The sequence below is a fragment of the Pleuronectes platessa genome, chromosome 21, assembly GCF_947347685.1.
Source record: "Pleuronectes platessa chromosome 21, fPlePla1.1, whole genome shotgun sequence".
Classification (NCBI taxonomy): Eukaryota; Metazoa; Chordata; class Actinopteri; order Pleuronectiformes; family Pleuronectidae; genus Pleuronectes; species Pleuronectes platessa.
The window spans coordinates 11,803,726-11,824,763 of record NC_070646.1 but is presented as its reverse complement, the minus strand read 5'-3'; the positions used below and the strand labels follow the sequence as shown (position 1 = coordinate 11,824,763).

The 21,038-nt window shown below is 45.1% G+C and overlaps 1 protein-coding gene across 1 annotated transcript in view; it reads right to left on the bottom strand.

Moving 5' to 3' along the window:
• The window catches only part of fam20cb (FAM20C golgi associated secretory pathway kinase b), a 50,377-nt gene that overhangs the window by 5,012 nt on the left and 24,327 nt on the right, over positions 1 to 21,038 (bottom strand). Inside the window, exons 4-5 of the mRNA XM_053413898.1 lie at positions 3,908 to 4,000; positions 608 to 723 (exon numbers count right to left, since the gene is read on the bottom strand). Coding sequence (XP_053269873.1) covers positions 608 to 723; positions 3,908 to 4,000 — 209 coding nt within the window. The remainder of the gene's footprint in view (positions 1 to 607; positions 724 to 3,907; positions 4,001 to 21,038) is intronic.

Here is a 21,038-nt window from a genome sequence, read left to right as displayed (position 1 = left end):
CCCATGCAAATGGATATCCCGGGAACTCCGGGCCCTGAAGAAGCTCTGCTCGACATAATGAGCAGGAAGCCATTGTTCTTGCTGGACTGTAGTGTCTGCATGAAACGGGGGACTGAGTTTAAGATCTTCAAAGTGTGGAGTGTGGCTCCATCTATTTCTTGACAATGTCCAGAGAGTCCAAGAACATAGAGCCGATGCGTGCTTCAACAAAACTCTGTCGTCCAGGAGCTTAGTTTCAAATGTTTTCTGAAAGGTTTCCTCCTCAAATACAAAATGAAAACTTTGAAAAGGTACTTCAAACATACAACACAGTCATAACCATAGATAAGAATATAAACCCAGTCATAGACTAGTGTGCCCTCTAACTATCTAACAAACACAGGCAGCATATTACAGTATTCAACCAATTGGAAACCAGCGCTGACTGCAAATAAAATAAATATTGAGCTGTAATTTAACTATGAAAGCAAAGCAAACATATCTTTACAGCTGTTTTGCAAATGTTCCCCACTGTTTTGCATTGCACATAATTAAAAGGTTGTGTAACTGATTTGAATTAGTGCATTTCTATCCGCACTGTGGGTTTGTCTCTGAAAGCCGTCATTACCTGGCGAGATGAAGAAGGTCCTCCAGAGTTTCTTGTCTCGCGTGACGTCCCTGATCTCCTTGGTCATGTTCATCAACCGGCCGGCCACTGGGGGCACACGGCGGAAGTCCAGGATCCTGCAGGACGGAGACAAACACTGAGGGGTCACCTTCCGCCTTGTTCAGTGTGACCTACACTTTCACAGGAGATCAATATCTCTGTCATCACAAATAAATATAGACCGCGGCGGCTCGAGGAACTCCCACGACACACAGAGAACTCCTCTTGTTCTCCTCATACATATATACAGTAGATCACACCACTACAACAACCTGTGTTGACACTCTGGTCTCTCCTCTCAGTCTAAAGGGGCAGACTGCCTCCTACTACAGAGATCTGTGAAGTGCTTTGAGATGATGTATGTTGTGATTTGGACTGATGTTAATAAAACTACACCAAACAGAATGGAATACAAGTATAGAAATAAAAAAAAGATTTTTTTTTCCTTTTGTTTTAAGTTTTTGGTCAGTATCAAAGTAGCTCCCATGAATATAATTCAAAGAGGATTTTATAAGAGCTGACTAGACATTCTGTTAATGATGAAATGTTGCTAAAATGCAAAAAAAAAAAGTGAAGCCAGTGAGGTTTGCCTCAAAATGAAACATCTACACTTAATCACAGTAACATAATCACAGTAGATCTAAAAATATCCAGATAATGATGCATCTCTGTTTTTTAATTATTGGCTCTAACCCTGAAAGTTGCTTGGTTTAAAGTATCCTCTTTAAAGTAAAAAGAGTTTTTAAATGTAACAGCTCCAAGGACAATCAAATTGATGATGTGTGAAAACTAGATTCCACCCGAGATGGAAGTCCCTGTCACTGACAGCAGGGGGCACTGTGACACAAGTAATGACAACACCATGACATGGTGGTATAAGCTCCTGGTGGTTTGTATTTGGCTGTGATTTTACACCAGACACATATTTAACTTCCACACATAGGTACCTGCTTTATGGTCCTTCCTGGTATATCGTTTCGTTGGGAATTTATATGTATGTTCTACCTCTGGAGCATATTGTGATATTGTGTTTGCATTATTTGAATATTTATGTGCATGGAGATGGAGGGAGGGAAAGAGGTGAAGAAAAGTCGGCTTGGTTAATGAAAGATAGCGTGACTGTCATCCTGTGTGCGTGCCTCATGCCTACTTAATGCATGTGTAGCCCCCTGTCGTCAATCCCACGCATCTACAACTTCAGCTGGGCCTCTTAAAAAATGTATGCCCCTGACAACACCTAATGGCCACGGCCCGAGGGCAGAGAGACACGGGAAGAGAGGCTGAGATTAAAGATGGAGGCGGGGGAGTGAGAACTGAGAGAGCAAGACGTGGGGAAAACGAGGTGGGGAAAGGGAGAAATGGTGGAAAAGAGGTGCCCATTAATCCAGAGCCCGCGGTACAAATGATGCCATCGAGTGTGGTGGCGACGGGCGAAGTGAGACAGACGCACAGAGTCGTGTGTCTTTCTTCCTCGCTGTCAAACAGATAGAAGGACGCAGGATGGAGCAGCGTCGGGCCTGCTGCCGTATAAAGGAAGTCTTTTATAAACCTTATTCCCACACTGGCCGTTAAAAAACTTGTGTTACATTCAGAGTGGGACAGAGAGACCGGCTAAGACTGAGCATCAAACCCTGCTGGAAAGTTTATTAGACCCCCAGTGGGTGTGGTGAATTTGGAGCGATATGATTTACTATTTTAAGGTGATACTGTGCCTTGTATTGTCTGTACATTTGCTGGCTACCTAATGCAGCCAAGTGCACTTCCCATTTGAATCTAATCATTTAATTAATGAAGCCTAAAGCTGTGCAGCCTGTATAATAGAAGACAGTGTGTCTCTGTGGGTATTTGTGCACACGTCTGTGCGAGTGCTGCTTTTAAAAGAGCCTGTGTGTGTCGGTGGGCCCCCTGGGAGGCAGTGCAGCCTCAGCCTCTGCACCAGCAGCTCTGTAGCCAGGCTCTAATTTAGAACAGACAAAATAAGGGGGAAAAAATAAAACGCTGCTTTTGGCAAACCCTGCCTGGCTTATATTTAGAATGGGCACAGGGCCTTTCATGCCTTTGGTTTCCTCCTCCTCGCCTTAACCCACACATATGCCTGGAGTGTGTTTTCAAGTGTGTGTGTGTGTGTGTGTGTGTGTGTGTGTACAGAGGAGGACCAGATGTGTAGCAGACTGGTGTATAGAAAGCTGCTGCTAATGCAATTGCTGGTGAACTGTGTCATTTTGCCTGAAGCGAGAGCAGATTCAACATCCCTATCCTCGGTTGGCCCTTCGTGTGTGTATGACTGTGTGTGTGTGTGTGTGTGTGTGTGTGTGACCTCAGTATCATCTTGGGTCACCAGCATTCACTACAACACAATCCCTCTGCTCACAATTACACAGAGCCACGGTGGCGTCACCTTGGCTTTAACAGCGCCGCCGCCGCTGAGACTCAATGCTTTCTGTCGTCGATCAGGGAGCCTCACGAGCTTTTCTCTTTCCATTAAGGTCTCTCCAGCAGGCGGGCGGACGGGCAGGCCCCGGCCATAAAGGGTTAGTGAAGTCAGAGAGTGTGGCGGTTGGCAAAGCAAGGAGGCGGCACTCATTGTTCAGTCAGATGCTAGCTGCGGGAGGGAGGCATTTATTCTCTCTGACTCACGGCCTCTCGGAGCTCGCAGCCTCTACTGTACGGGCCCGGCTCACAGCGCTCGCTGTGTTTGAAAGAGAGACGAGCTTCTGAGGGACGGCCGCGGAGGAGAGGAGACGAGAGTCCACCAGCGAGCGGCACAGACAAATCTCAAGCGCTCTGAAGGCGTTCGTGCAGAGAAGAGAAATGGGTCTGCTCTCAGTTGTGCCGGCACACACATCCTGTATCAGTGTTACTACACATATCATAAAGCTTTACTGTAGCACACAGGTACCGAGCTCCGGCCCTGCAGCTCTGCTCAGCTCTCCAGGGCCCGTGCTCCTCCTGGGAGGTTAATGAGCTGACACAGAAAGAAGCACATGTGCAATCAGGGAGGAACAGAAACCTGCAGGGTACCGGCCCTCCAGGAGGGAGGGGAGGAGAATTATTTGATTATTACATCTAATTATTTGATTATTACATATAATTTTTTTTATAATAATTGGATTATTTAATTTATTACATTAAGGATTAGTTCATTAACTATTAAACTGAAATTGCTCTTTGTTTAGTTTACCTGAATTTAGGTTCTTCTTGCCAAACTATCATCATTAACACACACACCCATATCCACTGAACAGGCTTATTTTCACCTACTTGTCCAGATGGAAGGCAGCGATCTCAGCGTTGTGTCTCTCAAAGTCAGAGAAGTAGAAGAAGTCTGGCGGCGTCTCCTGCTCCCGGGTCTGCCTGCGTGAGCAACAAAAGGGGAAAAAAAGGCTTAGAGGTTTGATATAACTGCAGCGCAAAGCCGACAGTCAGCAATATGCTAAAGGAACAGTGTTAACCTCACAGCGCGACATGAGAACACAGAGCAGCTACCGCCCTTTGTCCTCCTCATAGATTGATGTTCCAATTATATCCTCAATTGAATGATAAGGCTTTAGAACATCAGGTAACAGCAGAAAACCCAAATTACAGACTCGCAGTCCAAAAGCCAAATATGTTCAAGAAATAAAGTTAAACCAGAGGGAAAAAATTGTCAGTTTTGCTTTAAATATGACCTCAATATCAATGGTAGCATAATATTCTTTGAATCAACCATTAATTGACCAATCATTTTATAAGATTTAATTTATTTAATTTGAGATGTGTGGGTCTTAATTTCCAGCAACATATCTCACACTAACAAGTATTCATTACCTCCACCAAAGAGGTTATGTTCTCACCCCCTGTCCGTCTGTGTGTTTGTTTGTTTGTAAGCAGGATTACACTGAAACTACTGGACGGATTACCACCAAACTTGACAGAAGGATTGCGGCACGTGTCAGTAGAGAGCCCATTGCATTTTGGTGCACGTCAGGATAAGAGAGCCGATGTAAGAAATGCTGCGAGATACAGTGTTTTTCAACCGTTTCCAGTTTACCAGGGAGTAAATCATCGATCTTGACGTAACAAATGATCCATTTGATGACATTTGATGCATCTAGATCAAGTTTAAAAGACTCTTTGTCCTTGGTGGAGGAATTCTACTTATTCCTGTATATAGAATGGAACATCTGTATTGTCCACTTATAACAGAGCAGACAAGGCACATGACAGAGACAGGTCAAAGTCCCACGAGTGTAAAAAATACAATAAACACAATAAAGCAAGCAGCTGAAGTAGCAATCAAGAATATACACAGCTCACAATATACACATTGACATTGGCCTGACGTGAGATCTTCACATTTCCAGTGTCACTCAAACAGCAGCCCGGCTCTACACCTGCGTACCTCATACTGCCAACCGGCATTTGTGAGCAATGACCAAGACCCGATAAAGTGAAGTGTCCTTGCCTCACAGGGAAAAAAGCCCTCGACTGAGCTGTTTTGTGGGACAACAAAGACAGAGAGGGGGACGAGTCAAGGTCAAAGACCTCCTCCTGAAGCGTCCACTCCTGTTCCCGATCTGTACCTATTTCTGTCCGGCTCTGATCCCCCCACCCCCACCCCACCCCCACCCCAAAAAAACTGCTGTTCTCACACATTCTGCCTTAAAGCTCTTACTGGAGGGAAAAGAGGCTCTTAAAGGCTTAAATTCCAGAGCTGGTGGAACACGGGCCAGGACGGTGCCGCGCAGACAGGGCGGCTGGGGTAAAAAAAAAGAAGAGAGAAAGGCGAAGTCAAAAGAAGTGGAGGTGAAAAGATGCCCTGAATAGGTGCCGGGTATTTAAAATATGTAAATGTCTTTGAAGGGGGACAAGGGGGAGCAGCGCGGCCCATCATCAGCTCGCAATCGTTCTCCAGAGGAGCTGCATTTTTGTAGTCATTCTTCCTTTTATCCACACTGGCTTCTTTGCTTCTCTTTTTTTTATTTTTTTTATTGACAACAGTAAATACTTTCCAGGAAGGCAGTGTGTAATGATTTGGACCGCAGCCTCTGCCATTTCTGTTACAGCGAGGGAGGATGAGAAGAATGGAAACTATCTTGGCAACTTCTCCGTCTCTCCTCCTCTCTCTCTCTCTCTCTCTCTGTCTCTCTCTCTCTCTCTCTCTCTATTCCCTCCGGATGCCTCTCGCTGTTTATTTCACTCAAAGTCCTCTATCTCACCTCCTCTGCTTCTCCCTCTTCCCTCATGCAGAACAGTTTTCTCTGCTTTTCTTCTGTGCATCCACGGCCTTAATACTTTATATCTGTCTGCCTCACTCCTTTTCTCTTTCTTTCTCTTTCTCTCTCTCTCTCTCTCTCGCTCCTTTCCATCCTCCGATCCCTTCCTCAACTGGCTGGCTGATTGCGCCTCCACAGCTGTGTGGCTGACATTTGCACCAGTCATTAACCAACCCAACACGGAGCCCAGAAACACACTCATCCGCTGAAAACTCCTCAATTTCCTCCTCTCCTTATCACTCGCATTGTGTCTTTGGCTGAATCTCGCTGGGTGACAGACAGCCGCTTACTGTACAAATGGGGAGAGCCGTTTGACTAAAGGAAGCAGAGAAGTACGATGAGGGTGATAAATTGCGGATTAAAATAGTTTTGAATATTGCTTTGAGCAGGGGTGGACCCAGGGGTGGAGCCAGGGGGGCACTGGGCCCAGCTGAAGTCTGATTGGCCCCTGAAGTGCCCCTGTCCTGTCAGTAGTGTGTTTTTTTGTGCTTGAAAACTGAATAAAAAAAATCCTCAAATCTATAGAGCTAACAGTAAACAAGGAGTGACTTAAATGTTCCCTTTAATGAATCAGGGAGTGTGCGTGGGACATGTAATTGGACCCACAGTGTAAATTGGGGCCCCTGATACAGAAAAATCCATCGGCTCATTAGAAAGGTCCTTAGGTCCAATTTTCTCTGCCGACAACCATGATCAACGTCAAAATTGAACACAAACTGTACGTGAGGGTAACCCAGTCCTCCTTTTTATGTTTCCCTTCTACCCGCTCTCTCTCCCCCTGGCCCCGGCTCATCCCTCACTCCCGAGCGGCCGTGACGTCTCTCTGCCAGCAAAGGCCGAGCGCTGTCTGCTGATTGTCTCCTCTCCCGGATGTGGCCTCGCTTCAGGGACGCGGGTCCCGCTCCACTTCAAGGAAAAATGACGCTGACTTTGAAAGCGGAGAGCAGTGTCTATTTACACCAACGGGACGATATCATTGGGTGCGGAATATGAAGTGACTACAGCTGTTTTATTGATGAGGACATTCGTGCAAAGTCAGGGCCTGAATTTATTTCCCGCCAAATGTTGGAATAATTAGTCTTGGATGGATGAAACATTGATGTATCAGTAAGGCCGTAAAACTTTTGGAAGTAAAGTGAGTGTGAGGTGAAGGATTTGAGTAAAGTTTGCGTTAAATTCACTAAAACAACTTCTTTAGGCAGAGCTTCTTTCTGACGTACAAATCTCATTTGCCCATTTACAGACATTCATTCAACTTATATGCAGCGCCTTTTCTATTATGCACCTTTCATACACTTATGTACAGTTATCACGGGGAATTAAGGTCTCAGAATCTTGCACAAGGACACTTCAGAATACAGACTAGAGGTGCTGGGGATCGAACCGCCGAATTTCTTGTTCGTGGACGACCCTCTCTACCTCCTAACGGGGGGAACAGATGACCATTGGAGAAGTCATGTTAAGTGTATGAGTCTTAATCAGTGAGCTTAAGAGGTGCTGGTTAACAGATTTCAGATCTTGTTGCCTTCGCGCAGAGCAATGCTAACCGTTTCCCTCTGTCTCCAGTCTTTATGCTAAGCTACGCTAGTTTCCTGCCAGATACTGCTTCATGATTAGACTGAGACTAAGACTGAGAGTCGTAGTAATCTTCTAATTTAACTCCCTGCAAGAGTGAATAAGTGTGTTTCACAAAATGTCAAATTATACCTTAACATTATAGTGCTTCACTATATGCATAAATCTATAAATAATTGTGTTAAAACCTGCAGGATGCTGTAAAAGATAAACGTCGTGAAGCAAAAGCTCTTTTATTAAATCAAGATTTAGGATGTTCTTATGAAACCCATCCTTTGACATCTGGATTCCAGCACTTTCTGAGATAATATCTTATATTAAAATAAAGAAAATCTTTTCTCAGGTGGAGAAAACTGTCAAGACAAATTGTCTGATCTTGGAGTCTAACAGTATTTCAGTATTTTGTGACCACACTGACCGTACAGGAGCGTAGTCATGGAGATTCCTTGAAGGATAAGCACGAGCAAACACTGGTGCAATGATTCACGGTCATTCAGCCTTATAGGAATCCACAAGCATACTTCACATGGCCCTGCTACCTCGCTGTCTCCATATGGGGAAAACAGCACAATACGCTGCTTTGTACGCATTTCGATCCCAAAGCTTCGATATGATCCCAAAAAAACACGTCTCAGGGAAATGTGTTGGGTCTCCATCTTTTGTGTCTTTAAGTAACAGTCAATGATGATAGTGGTTAGAGTTCCCGTGCGTGTGGGCCTGCTCGCGACGTGGCTGCACCGATGACCTCCTCTCAATGAACGCCAGACAGGAAGCAGGAAGCCAGGGTAATTACCATGATCCACATCCAATTGAAATGTCAATAAAGTTATTTAGAGCATGGCACGACGCCCCCCCCCTCCCACGTCCTGTCCGGGACGGGGGACAAGCAGAAGAAAGGGAAGTGAGGGAGGAGAGGAGAGAGGAAGGGAGATCAATGTGACAAAGGTGCTGCTGTCGAACAGGGAGAATAACCAGGGACCAACTACGGTCAATGTCTATTAGTGTCCTTTGAACTAACAAACACGCGGCTGTTGGAGACGTTACGTAACAGCCTGTCCGAGGCCTCCGACAGCAGCACCTGTGTCCAGGCAAATCTGAGCATGTTCCGATGAAGGAAACCATTAGAGGAGGTTTGTTTAACGAGGGAGCCGCTCCATCGACGAGAGGTTTATTTACATACATAAATGCAAAACCCACATGGCCTCCGAATGTTTGAGTAGACAGTGTGCACTCAGATCAGAGGAAACGGAGAGCAGGGCAGAGAGACGTTGGTTGCTCAAGAGCTCACTCCCTTCCTTTTCGCTTTGGACTACCTGGTCGAGCTTAACTTTTAAAATATTTAGCAGCGGATTTACAGCGAATGATAAGTAGAGATCACGCGGCAAGCTGCCAGGAGGAGCACACGTTCCCTCTGCTCATCTGCGAGGCACAGTAGAGCTGACAAAAGTTGTTTTCCGCGAGCACGGAGAGAAACTGTATATTTTTTTAATGGCGATTCGGTGGCGCCACCGTGGCCGTCTGCCTGCACCGACATCAGATCCTTTATCATCGGCTGCAGGTGAGATGTGCTGGGCCCGAGCGCGCCCACAGTGACCCTGGCCCCCGCTGTAAACAGATAGTTTACACTGGGTGGCCAGAGAGTTTGTTGGCTCTGCTCCCTGCTCCAAAGGGGCCCCAGCAGCCAACGGGGCAGCAGAGGTCTCGAGCAGCAAACACTAGGCAGCGTGAGAATATGAAGGTGAATTAGAGCAGTGCATCTGGAAAAATCTACCTGTGCAAACAGCACACAGCTGACCTCTGCATCAGCAGCGGGAGAGAGGGGGGGGAGACAGGAGGGGGAATAACATAAGAGGCATTTCCTTTTGCCCTGGTATTGACATCAGATCGGAAAAATATGTTTTTTTTGCCTCGAGATGCAAAAAACAAAACAAAAAAACACTTTTCAGATTTATGTTTGTTCAAAAAGATTCTGGTCGCTTTCAAGCATTCGTTGATCGGCTGCAATGGAAACGCACACTCCCACGCAGCAGCAAGAGTTCAGCACAGTGAAGGCGAAACAGCGTTATATCTCTCGTCCCTTCGGCATTAGAATCATCACAGACCAACCATTCGACATAGCGAAATGTAAATGTTTGCAGCGTGCACTTTGCTGATTTACACTTTCTGGGTAAATTTTGACATTTAACAGTGAAAAGAGAGCTGCTCTTTTTCACATAGTTGAGATACATGCAAGGGTGCGATTTTAAGAAGAGAGCTCCAAATTGAAGCCGCAGAGACAAAAATATTACGACTTTAAGTTGCTTTTAAACCTTCAAACATGCTGGGTCCTACTTCCCCCATAATGCAGCTTGTTAGCATATTTTATTAGAGTTCCATTGCCTGGTAAATGCCTGCAAACTCCTTGCCCCAGTTTTGTGACTTTAGTTTGTATAATTTAGTCTTCAAGCCCAAACTTTTGTGTTCTGCGATTTTAATAGGCTCTCTCCCAAGTCATAAAAAGAATAATTGTATTAACAGAATGAGAAGCACTCTTATTAATGAGTGAACTGCATGTACACCTTTACCTCTCTCTTCTTCCCATAATTACAGCTCCTAACAAAAGAATGCATATGGCATAGTGTCTTGTTCAATTTGTTAGCTGTGGCACATGTATATTTAACAAAATTGTAAACGTGAGCAAGACGTCTCTTCGCTTTGCATCTCTGTATCTAAAATCTCTCCTCCTGCCTCCTCCTGCCTGAGATACAGAAAATCCTTCCAGCATTTCTGGGAGCTCACACCACAAATCCTTGTTTCCCTTTTGTAAGACAGCAATGTTGCATCTCAGTGACTACCAGTCATTCATTATGAAGACAGCGCCACATTATGCACCAAGCATTTAACTGTGACTTCCTTCCACACAAATGAATCTCGAGTACAGCGTGGGTTTGATTCACTCTCGCTTGGCATGTTTTTAACTGTCCAACCTGCTCACGCTTGAATGGCGCCCGCTCACGGCTCTCGTACCCCTGCTCCACAATCCTGCCTGGTTTGAATTATGGAAATGAAACATCGTCAAAATGTTGTTGCCTTTGACTTTATAATAAGAGGGGCTCTCTTATCCGACGTGATAGTTAACAACCCGGGTGTCCCCGTGCCACGGAGCATCTGGGCGTAGCGAGGGAGAGAGGATGTTTTATGTAGTTTCAAAGTCAAACTGCCAATCGATCACCGCGAGCCTATAACTATGGTCGTAGGCCACGGAGCGGGGGTGGGGTGGGGGGGAAGCGGAGCGGAGGAGTAAAAAAGATATGCTGTAAAACATAAAAGGACAAGGGCATCTTCCAGCCCCAGCGGGTTCCCACCAAAGGGCTGACTCCACACACTTGTCACACATCATCTGTCAAACCCATGGGCACGGCAAAGTGCGTGTACGCTCACACACACACACACAGATACACAAACCCATAGTATCAAATTGTAGTGAACATGCACACATACACACACGCACAGAGAACAGCTTGAAAGAGATTTTTAAACGTCCTCTAACTAGAAGGTCGGCGGTTCGAACCCAGTCTTCCCCATCCGCATGCCGAAGTGTCCTTGGGCAAGATACTAAACCGCAAATTGCCCCTCATAGGAAAAAGTGCTTCCCTGTATGAATGTGTGTGTATAAAAAAACTAACAACTGAACTGTAAAGCGCTTTGAACGTCCATCAAGACTAGAAAAGCGCTATATAAACACAGACCATTTACCGCTAACCTCAAGAGGGGGCTGCTGAGCTGCGGAGAAGCAGGTGAGCCTTAAATGCATGAGAGCGTACATAGCGATTTCCACCTAGGGGTCAAATGGGAAAGAACCCCCCCCCCCCCAATCACCACCACAGGGGGACTGGGGATGAGCGGAGGCGGTGCATTGTTTTATCTCAAGCATAACGTGTGTGAAGGTCGACCTTTGGAGCGATGACATTTGATAAATCGAGGGAAAAAGAAGCCGTTCACAAGCATTTGAGAGCGAGCGTACCTGCACAGTTTGCACCTGACAATGTTTGTTAGTGTTCACTGGTCGTTGGCTGTCATCTCATGCACGCGATGAGGATCTGGCACGCAAATGGCAAAGCGTGAGAGGGTATTTTGTAACTGTATAAGCAGGTGTGAGCGGAGATGACATTTCGAGTGTGTGTATGTGTGTGTGTGTGTGTGTGTGTGTGTGTGTGTGTGTGAAAGGATATGAAGAATATGTTTTTATTACAGGGCAGAATTAGCCTATTAAGGAGGTTTATCCCAGACCACAAACAAATTAAAAGACAATATGAAAACCTGTGATATAAATGTAAATATAAATGGTTTTCTTTAGTAATTTCAAGGCTCAGTTACAGACTTTATATAAATATGACCGATACATCCCCACCTCCTCCCACTATCCAGAAATGAAGCCAAAATATTTAGACCCAGAGTCAGCGCAGTAGCGATCAAGGGATGGAGCCATAGCAAAGTCCCGCCTATGCTTGAACTCGATCAATCGCGAGTCAGTCTCAGCTGCCAATCATATCGGTTCACTCACATTTTCACATGAAATATCTATTTAAAACAAACTTAGTGGAAAAAATGAGCACTTGGACATACATCATCATCGTTTCCCCCAGAATAAATTCAATCTATGGTGGTACCGGGGCTGCACATACACACAAATTGCTCTCATGAATACAGGATTGTGAGTAACAGGTACACAGATTAAAGAGTGAAAGAAAAGATCTTGTGTGAGAGAGAGAACTGCAAAACTGCAACCATGGAGTCTAACTGTCTGGATGGACAGTAAAAACCTCTGCATCTTCCGCTATAGCTACATATTTAATAAGAACTACAGTATGATAAGGGCTACCTAAAATGACAGAAACCCTCTTAGAAAACCAAAGAAAAGCCTGAAGACTTTTAAACAAAAACAGACAAACATAAAACAGAGTCCAAATCATAAAACATCGGCATCGGCTTTCAAAAGCCCATCAGGTCAAACTGTAAGTGTGAGCAGGCATAATGAGTCAAGTAGTAAAAATTTCACTCAGGATTTTTAACTAGCTCACCACAAACACCCAGAGGCTGTCGAAGTAACCTTCACACTGCGATCCAGGTGTGTGTGTGTGTGTGTGTCGTCATGCTGCGTGTGGCTTGGGTTGTGTGAGTTGCAGTTTCTAAGTGTGATATCTGTCATAGTTCCCCAGGCTCTGCAGTGCTCGTCCTCCTCCTCTTTTTACTCCCCTAACTCTTCAGATCCCAGGCCTGACATACAGAGAGACAGCTGTTTCCTTCCAGCAAAGCTCTCTCTCTCTCTCTCTCTCTCTCTCTCTCTCTCTCTCTCTCTCTCTCTCTCTCTCTCTCTCTCGCTCTCTCTCTCTCTCTCTCTCTCTCGCTCTCTCTCTCTCTCTCTCTCTCTCTCTCTCTCTCTCTCTCTCTCTCTCTCTCACACACACACACACACACACAAAAAGAATAAAAAGGAGAGAGCCACAAAGTTGCATACATAGTCCACACACAAGGAGACACAGATACACAATGGCAAGTGATGAAAGTATGAGCTGGAAAGTAGAGTAAAACACACGCACAAACACACACACATGCACGCACACACACACACACACACACACACACCATGCAAAAACCATTCAACAGCCTGATTCTAATCTACATGGAAAACTACATGTACATTCATGTTATACGCTGCTTCCCTCTGAGACCAATTCATAAACACAACCATGATTCACATACATCACAATGTGTATGAATAAAAACAATGTCAATATAATGAATTATGCATCAATTTTTTTCACTTCATCCTGTTTTAAGTTCAGCCTATGTGTCCTCAGGGCCAGCAGCCATCCTGAATAAATAGCCAATGCCTTCGGAACACAGCAGACTATTTTATTTATTCTATTCTGGAGCCACTTCAAAGAGGCCTGTGCTTAAGCAAAGAAAAGTCCTAAATGAAAATCACTGAGCAAAACACAGCTATTAGAGTGTGTGGCAAGACCCCATGACGAGTGTGAGCTGCTACAGGAGGAGGAGGAGGGGAGACCCTGGAAGAGGGATGTTCTAGATTATCACTGAGGGGGTTTGAGATGATGGCAAGAGACAAGGGACCGAAAGGTGAAATGTGTTGACAATTAGTTTAAGCCAGCAAGGATTAGCATTGTCATTTTCTTTGTGTTAATCCCGGAGAGGCAGGATTGTGTAAATACACACACACACACACACGCGAGGAGGCAGAGTGCACAGTAACATCCCAGCAGCTACAATGCCTCCTCTTCCTCTCCTCTTGCCTGAGCTGTTGTCATGTCATCCTGTAAATATCCTGTGCAGATAAACAGGCCGTAAAGATGAAGCCATCATCTCAACATAATCTGAGACAGATATACTGCCGCCTCTGACAGCCAGTTCGATCCCCTTATCTCTGAACAGGATGCCTCTTTCCAACCGTACATGTTCTGATACCGCACCACCTCACACCTCAGCCCCTCTATCTTCCTCACTGTCTCAATAAGTCTTTCTTTATTAGAAAAAAAAAAACTGCCCCTCTAACTCTATCTTTCCTTCCCTCTTTCCAACTCCCAGGCTTGAATTTCATTTCCCCCCCCCCCCAATATGTTTCTTTTGATTTGAATAGCCCAGAAAACAAGCAGTGAGTCATCCTTCCAGTGCTGGGAAATATGTCTTGGAAATATCCAATCATTTCTTGTTTAGTTCCAAAGGCATCAAAGCCGGCAAAATTCAGGGAGGGCTCCAAGTTAATTAAATTGCGTTTGATTAAAAGCTGAGTTTGGGAACGCAATTAAGCACTGCAAAAAACGCCTAATGCCATGTCTTCCTTCTTGGACAGGAAAGGAAGGACAGAATGAGGCGAGGATACATGGACGGATGGATGGAGCCTTCAGAGCCGAGTGTGAAGCGGCAAAAATCGATGGAGGAAAGGTTTAAGGAGAGGATGAAAGAAATACATAAATGCAATTCATGCAAATAGATGGAGAGATGAAAACCTCTCTGCTTAGCAATTCAAATATTTCCCAGTTTCCCACGAGGAGGGGAAATCCAATTTCCATGCAGCAAACCAGGAAATAAAAACATGGAGTCACGATAAAAACACGCGGAAGATTGAACCTAAATCTCGCAGGCCAACAGAAGCGTAAACATGCGTAGTTGAATTCCCATATAACTGTTTTCTAATCTGCACTTCCAAAGAAGAGGTGGATTACACATGTGTGCGTCTCGCTGAGTGGGAAGAGGAGATGATGAATTTTGCCATCCAGCATAAAAGAGGACGCTTAATCTGCAGAATTCATTCAGCTCTCAAACGTCTGTCGGCTCACACGAGCTGCCTCACAGAGTTGGACGCAGGGCCACGTACTGACCAAATAATCGCATTACATGTATGCGGCATAACTTCATGCTTTGGTTTGACCGTGGAGGTTTTGCCCATAGACTGCACATAGAGATGGACGACACATGTCACCACGATGGAGAAATGAAGACAAAATAAACCTCGTACAAACAATGCGATATAGCAGGTTGGGTGCCAGAGACTGCACAGTGGCGATAGGTGGATGGAGACACAGTAGAAATGTCCTGCTGATTTACACACTGTCCAAAATGATGTGTCAACCCCATCTTGTAGCATTGAATAACTAATTAGAACCAAACTAACCGGAAAAACAATTCAATGTCCCTTCCACCATGGTGGCATTGATGACCTATACTGCAACAAGCCACTAGGTGGCGATGGAGATGTTTATTCTTTTCTTATACATCTGTGGTTTGACCTTGGAGGTACAAATATAATAGTTAGCACTGAAAATAATTAAATCAAATTTCATTATTGTAACTTTGTAACAATGCTAGCATCGATGCAAGCACACTGCTGGATGAGCTCAGTGCTAACATGCTCATAATAACAATGCAAACAGCTGATGTTAAGGATAATGTTTCATCAGTGTTTCATTAACACTGATAATGATATTTTCTACATTGTGGATTAAACTTGACTTAACAGACTAAGACATCAAGCTTTACATCGAGCTTGAAATAGCACAAGACTGTAATTAAACAACGTCAACTTGATGTGATTCATCGGTTTTTTTCCAGCAATTTGTGACAATAAACACAATCAAAACAACTATAAATATAACCACTAGAATTGAAGCTGCGATGATAACAAATGCAGATGAAGAAATGCAGTAAGTAATGCTTTGCTTTGGTTGAACAAACATTTGCTCTGAGGCAGAATGGGGGAGAGAACGTCACTACAATATGATCATGAAGCCCCACCGGCTCGACGACTGCTAGCCATTTGTGATCAGAGTTATTTATTTGCCAGTCGGCCTTGGCAGCTCGTGATCTGTGGTTTTGGCTCGGCCTCTTTGGGTTCAAGTCAAGCACTGAGATTATATCTGCTGCCCTCTGTCTCTGATCGCTGTCAGACTGACTTTGAGTCCGACCCGCTGCGCCAACACACATGTCCCACACTCCACCGTCCAGCAGGGACACGCAATAAACAATCAGCATTTAAGACAGACACCGAATGTGTCATCATATTCAATTATCCCGATCTGCGATTTGCTGCATATTCGACTTCATTGGAATCACTTCAAGTGTCATTTCACAAAAATAGCCTCCATTCACAATGAGGATCTCGACTGGATGATTAGGGGACAGGCTCGCCGGAGACTGATTGCTGTGGCCTTTTCAGAGCTATTCTTGCTCTGCTGAGTGTGTGCCTTCCACTCAACATTGATCTATCGACCCACAGTCCAGTAAAACCTCGCTCCGACCAAAAGGTGAATCTCATTTCTGAACACACACACACACACACAACCCGAACGCACACTCAGGACCAACCGGGCTCACACACACAAACACAGAGACACAGACTAACAAGCACGTTGATTTTTGATGACAAGATTGATGTAGCCTCTCTGAATTCTCCTTGCATCAACAATAGCCAGCCACTCTTTCTCTCCAGTGTGTGTGTGTGTGTGTGTGTATGTGTGTGTGTGTGTGTGTGTGTGTCTGCGGTCGTGCGCCACCGGGCAGCCTTTGTAGGCCTTTGTGACGCCATCGCAATCACTGCAGTATAATTGGAATTGAGCAGCTCCTCCATGTAACTGCGGCTCCGTAGGTGGGGTTAGAAAAACGATTGCTATTGTTGTCTATAATGAGATGCAGGTGGATGCCTGGGGGTTAAAGGTTAGCTGTGGAAGGTAATAACCCATTCATCAACAAAATACACACAGGCCATAGTCTGGTCCACTGAAAAAAAAAAAAAAATGTTCTATCCTTACATGCAAAATGTAAAATATGGTTCACTACAAGATGTTTATGATCTTTGATGCTTGATATCTGATGAAAGCGTTCTTCTAAATGATTCCTTTCAAATACATGTATTTACGACATAGCTGAGCATTTTTTGGGATGAATAATTAAAGACGGATTCTGTTGCTGTTGGAAGTGTAATCCTAAGAGGGGAGGAATTTGTCTCTTAAGTTTCTGAGCGTGTGTAATTGGTCTTTTCTTGCTCAACACTCAACTGCAATTCTGTCTTTGAGCTCATTCACCTACACTGAGCTTTCCTCTCCAGCGTGCGGCCACAAGAGCTTTACGGCCCCGGCCTTCATGTAACTACATCCAGGGCTGTTCTTTTACAGCACCGTCATGGCCGCTCGTTCTCTTGCTTTTTGTCTGTTTCACCTTCTCTTTTGCTCTCTCGCTCTATCTCTCTCTTTATCTCTTTCTCCCTCTCTCATTCCCAAAGGCAGTCAAGTGTGCGGAGGGTAGCCTGCTGTTACAGCTCTGTGTTTACAGTGCAGATGTGTCAGGTCCTCACTGGATGTTTTTCTCATCCTGTCCATGCAGCCCACGATTAAGATGCAAATGAATATTCAAACCCTTCACAGGATCATGATCCGTCATTAGCTGGATATTGTGCAAAAACTTTCAAAGTTCATTTTCGGGCAGTTTGGCTTCAATCTGACAAACTGTGTGTAGATGTTATATCTTTTCACAAAATGTTATAATGCTGTTTACTGCATTGAAATTCGTTTTAAATTAAAATCCATCTTTCTCCTTTTTTTTATGAAGCAAAGCAAACATTTTAGATGACTCATCTTGGAATCAGGGACGTGTGCACAACTTTATTCAATGGAATTTGACTTTGAGTGACAGGATGACCCCACCTATTCCAATATACCCAACATCATGGGTCAGAGGTGTATATTTGGATCTCCGTCGGCGAAATACTATTATTAAAAAAAGTTGTCCTATTACTAATGTGGCTGAGGTCTAATATATTCATTTCTCTTCTGACCTTCCTCCCCGGATCTGACAAAGCGGGTGTCGGAGGCCAAGTCCTCGACAGCTCCATCCCGCTTCATTTTCATTTCAAGTTGTGTCCACTTTTGAGCGAACAAATTAAATCGTAAGGGAGGGGAGTGGAAAACGCTGTTACTTACCGTTTTCAGGTAATTTGCTGAACTCACTGAAGTTTTGTGACTAACCAGTTTCCTTTGGCATTACTGGGGCTCGGATTTTTAGACACCTGACTTTTATGACATCTTGCTAGCGTTGATGAAACTTGTAAGCCTGTTGTGTGGTCATATATGAATTGAACATCATGCCGTATGTATGAGGTCATGAATTCCTTTGGAAATTGTTTACCAATGCGATAATTCAAGTGAGAAGTTGGCTCGTTTTCTCAGTGGGTTTAATCGAAACTGACGTCTTTTGTCACCAGTTGAGTCACCCTCTGCTGGTCGTTGGAGAGAATACAGGTTCCAGGCCCTTCTGCATTAGCTTCACTTTCTGGACCCGGAGTCTACGTCTATTTTTATATACAGTCTATGGTTAGAATTGAATGGGTGAAAATATGATATATTATATATATATATTATTAAATGGCCAAAACAAAAGATTCACTTCCCAAATAAAGAGGACAAACATTTGTTGATTCATAAACATGAGACTTGGTTTACTAAAATAACCGTATATATTCGGGGGAAGATGTGAGGATCTTTTTAGATTTTTTTTTGCCAGATATCTATAATGAAAATAACTAATTAAAATAGCATGTGCTGTGTTCATGTAAAATGTAATATAAAGTGTTACAGGCAAACACAGGGGTGAACAGGAGAAACTCTCTAATGTAAATACACCAGAACATAAAATCAACCTCCAGTGACCTTTCTTTCTCCTGACTGAACCACAATTACTGCTAATTATCAGCTGCTCCGCTCTCCTCAGCTCCTGCCCTCAGCTCTCAGATCACGTAGAGCACTTCCGTCCGCTCACCTCTCGGGCCGCTCTGCTCCGCCTCTATCTCCCTCTCCCTCCGAGCCTCCGTCTGCCTGTTACCGAAACAGCACAGGAGGACGCCCGGGTGTTGCCGGGCCCGATGCGGGATGGCGTGAGTCCGCCCTGCTTTTTCATTATTCATGCCCGACCACTGCCTTGTCACAGTTTCCCTTCTTCCCCCCTGAATCCCTCCATCCGCCCTTTTCCTCCCGTATTCCCACTGGATTCATTAGACGGTATTACAGAGAGGGCCCATCTCACATCCTGATGGACCAGATGCAGAGGAGGGAGAGAGGTGAGGGCGGTGGAGGAGGAATGATGAGAGGAATTCATGGAGAGGAGGAGGAACAGACTAGGGAGGAGTAAACACAAACAGGACTCAGGAGAGATGACAGGGAAAAAGTGTGTGCTTAAAAATACACTTCCTTCAAACTCTGCAACGAGACGGGTGCGATGAAGCAGTTTGTTTTGTAGTAACATGACTCGTATCCTGAGTTCCTTGTAGTGAGCCTGCTGGAAATCGGCCTTCTCCTATCCCTCTCAGATTCGGTTCATTATTTAAACCTTCACTGCATCTTTGTTTTCTATACTGTTCATATAAAGTGACCAAACCACGGGACCCTCGGGAGAGGAGAGGAGTGAAGGCTTGGGCCGGGATGATGACCAAGTCAGAAAATCGTGATGCCAGATACTGTCCAGCCCAGATTATCTCTCTCTGTTAGACACAGCTTGATGGTACAAGCACACAGTGCAGACAGACATGGGCCATATTAATCTTCCTTTGAGAGGCCCACTCACACACACACACACAAAAACGCGCAAAAGCACAGACACACACATTCCCCGGGGCAGCAGAGACGAGTCAGTGTGATTAAGCGTGTCACTGAGTGTGCGTCTGCTATTGCATTTGCATGCATGTCACTAGGTTTGCTCAATTACGTGTCTGCAAATGCATTTTAGTGACAAAAACAAACACAAGATGCCCCGTCGTGCCATTTGTGGCATCAAACACGGTGCATGAAAGCCCCGGAAAAAGACACGGGCCTTTCCCCAGCTCATCAAGCTGCTCTCAGAGCTGATAGACTGCAGCTTACTGTACCAGCAGCAGCCACCGCTAGAAGCTGCACTGGCGAGAACAAAGACGGGGGCCCTGTGGAACACCACACAGGCCAGCGCCGTCCAAACCCCACAAGAGCCTCTCCATCGAGCCGCTCATTGTGTCGCGGACTTATCGGGCCGTTCCTCAATAGGACGCGCTAATAGAATTATGAGCGGGGAATGAAAGGAGCAGAGAATGGCGGCGATGTTTCTGTTGAGAGCCGATTCACTTCCAGAGGAGTGCGGACATATGTTGTAGGCATTGTGCAGCCTCCCAGTCAATGGGGCCGCGGCTGACACTAAATGAACTGCCAGGCACGGGGGGGTAAGAGCAACCACAGGAGTCACATCCACATCTGTGATTAGGGAGCAGGCAAGAGTGAGAAAGGAAGAGACGGAGGGAGATGTAAGAGCAGGCGAGTCTGTATCCACTTGGACGCTGAGTGAGCAGGTGGAAAAGTGGAGTTTCAAATCATTCACACACACAAAAGCTACCAGCATTGAGACACACACCCACACAAACACACACACACACACACACACAAACAGGTCACTTTGATGTGCGGGAAGAGTGCGTGTGTTCCACCAGAAGAACGTCTGAGGCCGAGCAGTGAGGAAACAGCTGGACGGGGTCGATCAGCACTGGTGCACAGCGGGAGAGAGCCTCACACTGGTTTGCTTTAATGGTTTATAATGCACTGGTGCCCTGTCTCCCTTTATCAACTATGTCGTTAAGTTATTAAAATGATTTAAAATGCATTTAGAGAGCGTTTATTGCTTGTGGAGCATTCGTTTCTTAAATGTGCTTCAAGTCAGAGCAGTCGAATTCAAATAGGGTTCCACGTGCAAAGCAATTGCTCGTATGTTATTGTATCATTTGAGTGTCAAATAAGAATTCACAAACACACTTCCTCACAAAATGACGGCTGGTTAAGGAATCACACTCCACAGGAAAGAGTCCGGTCGCAGCAGGTGGGCTGAGTCCGGTCTCCTCCCTGCAAAGTGCAGCTTGCTGCTGTTTAGAGGAGAGCTTTGTGTTTTGCTCTTGACTTTCCATTCATCAACCCCGCGTGCTGGGAAGACTTCCTGCATGTGTGGGAAAATAAGGCAAATCCCAGCACCTCAATTGGGAGAGGACAGTGTGTTCTTAGCTA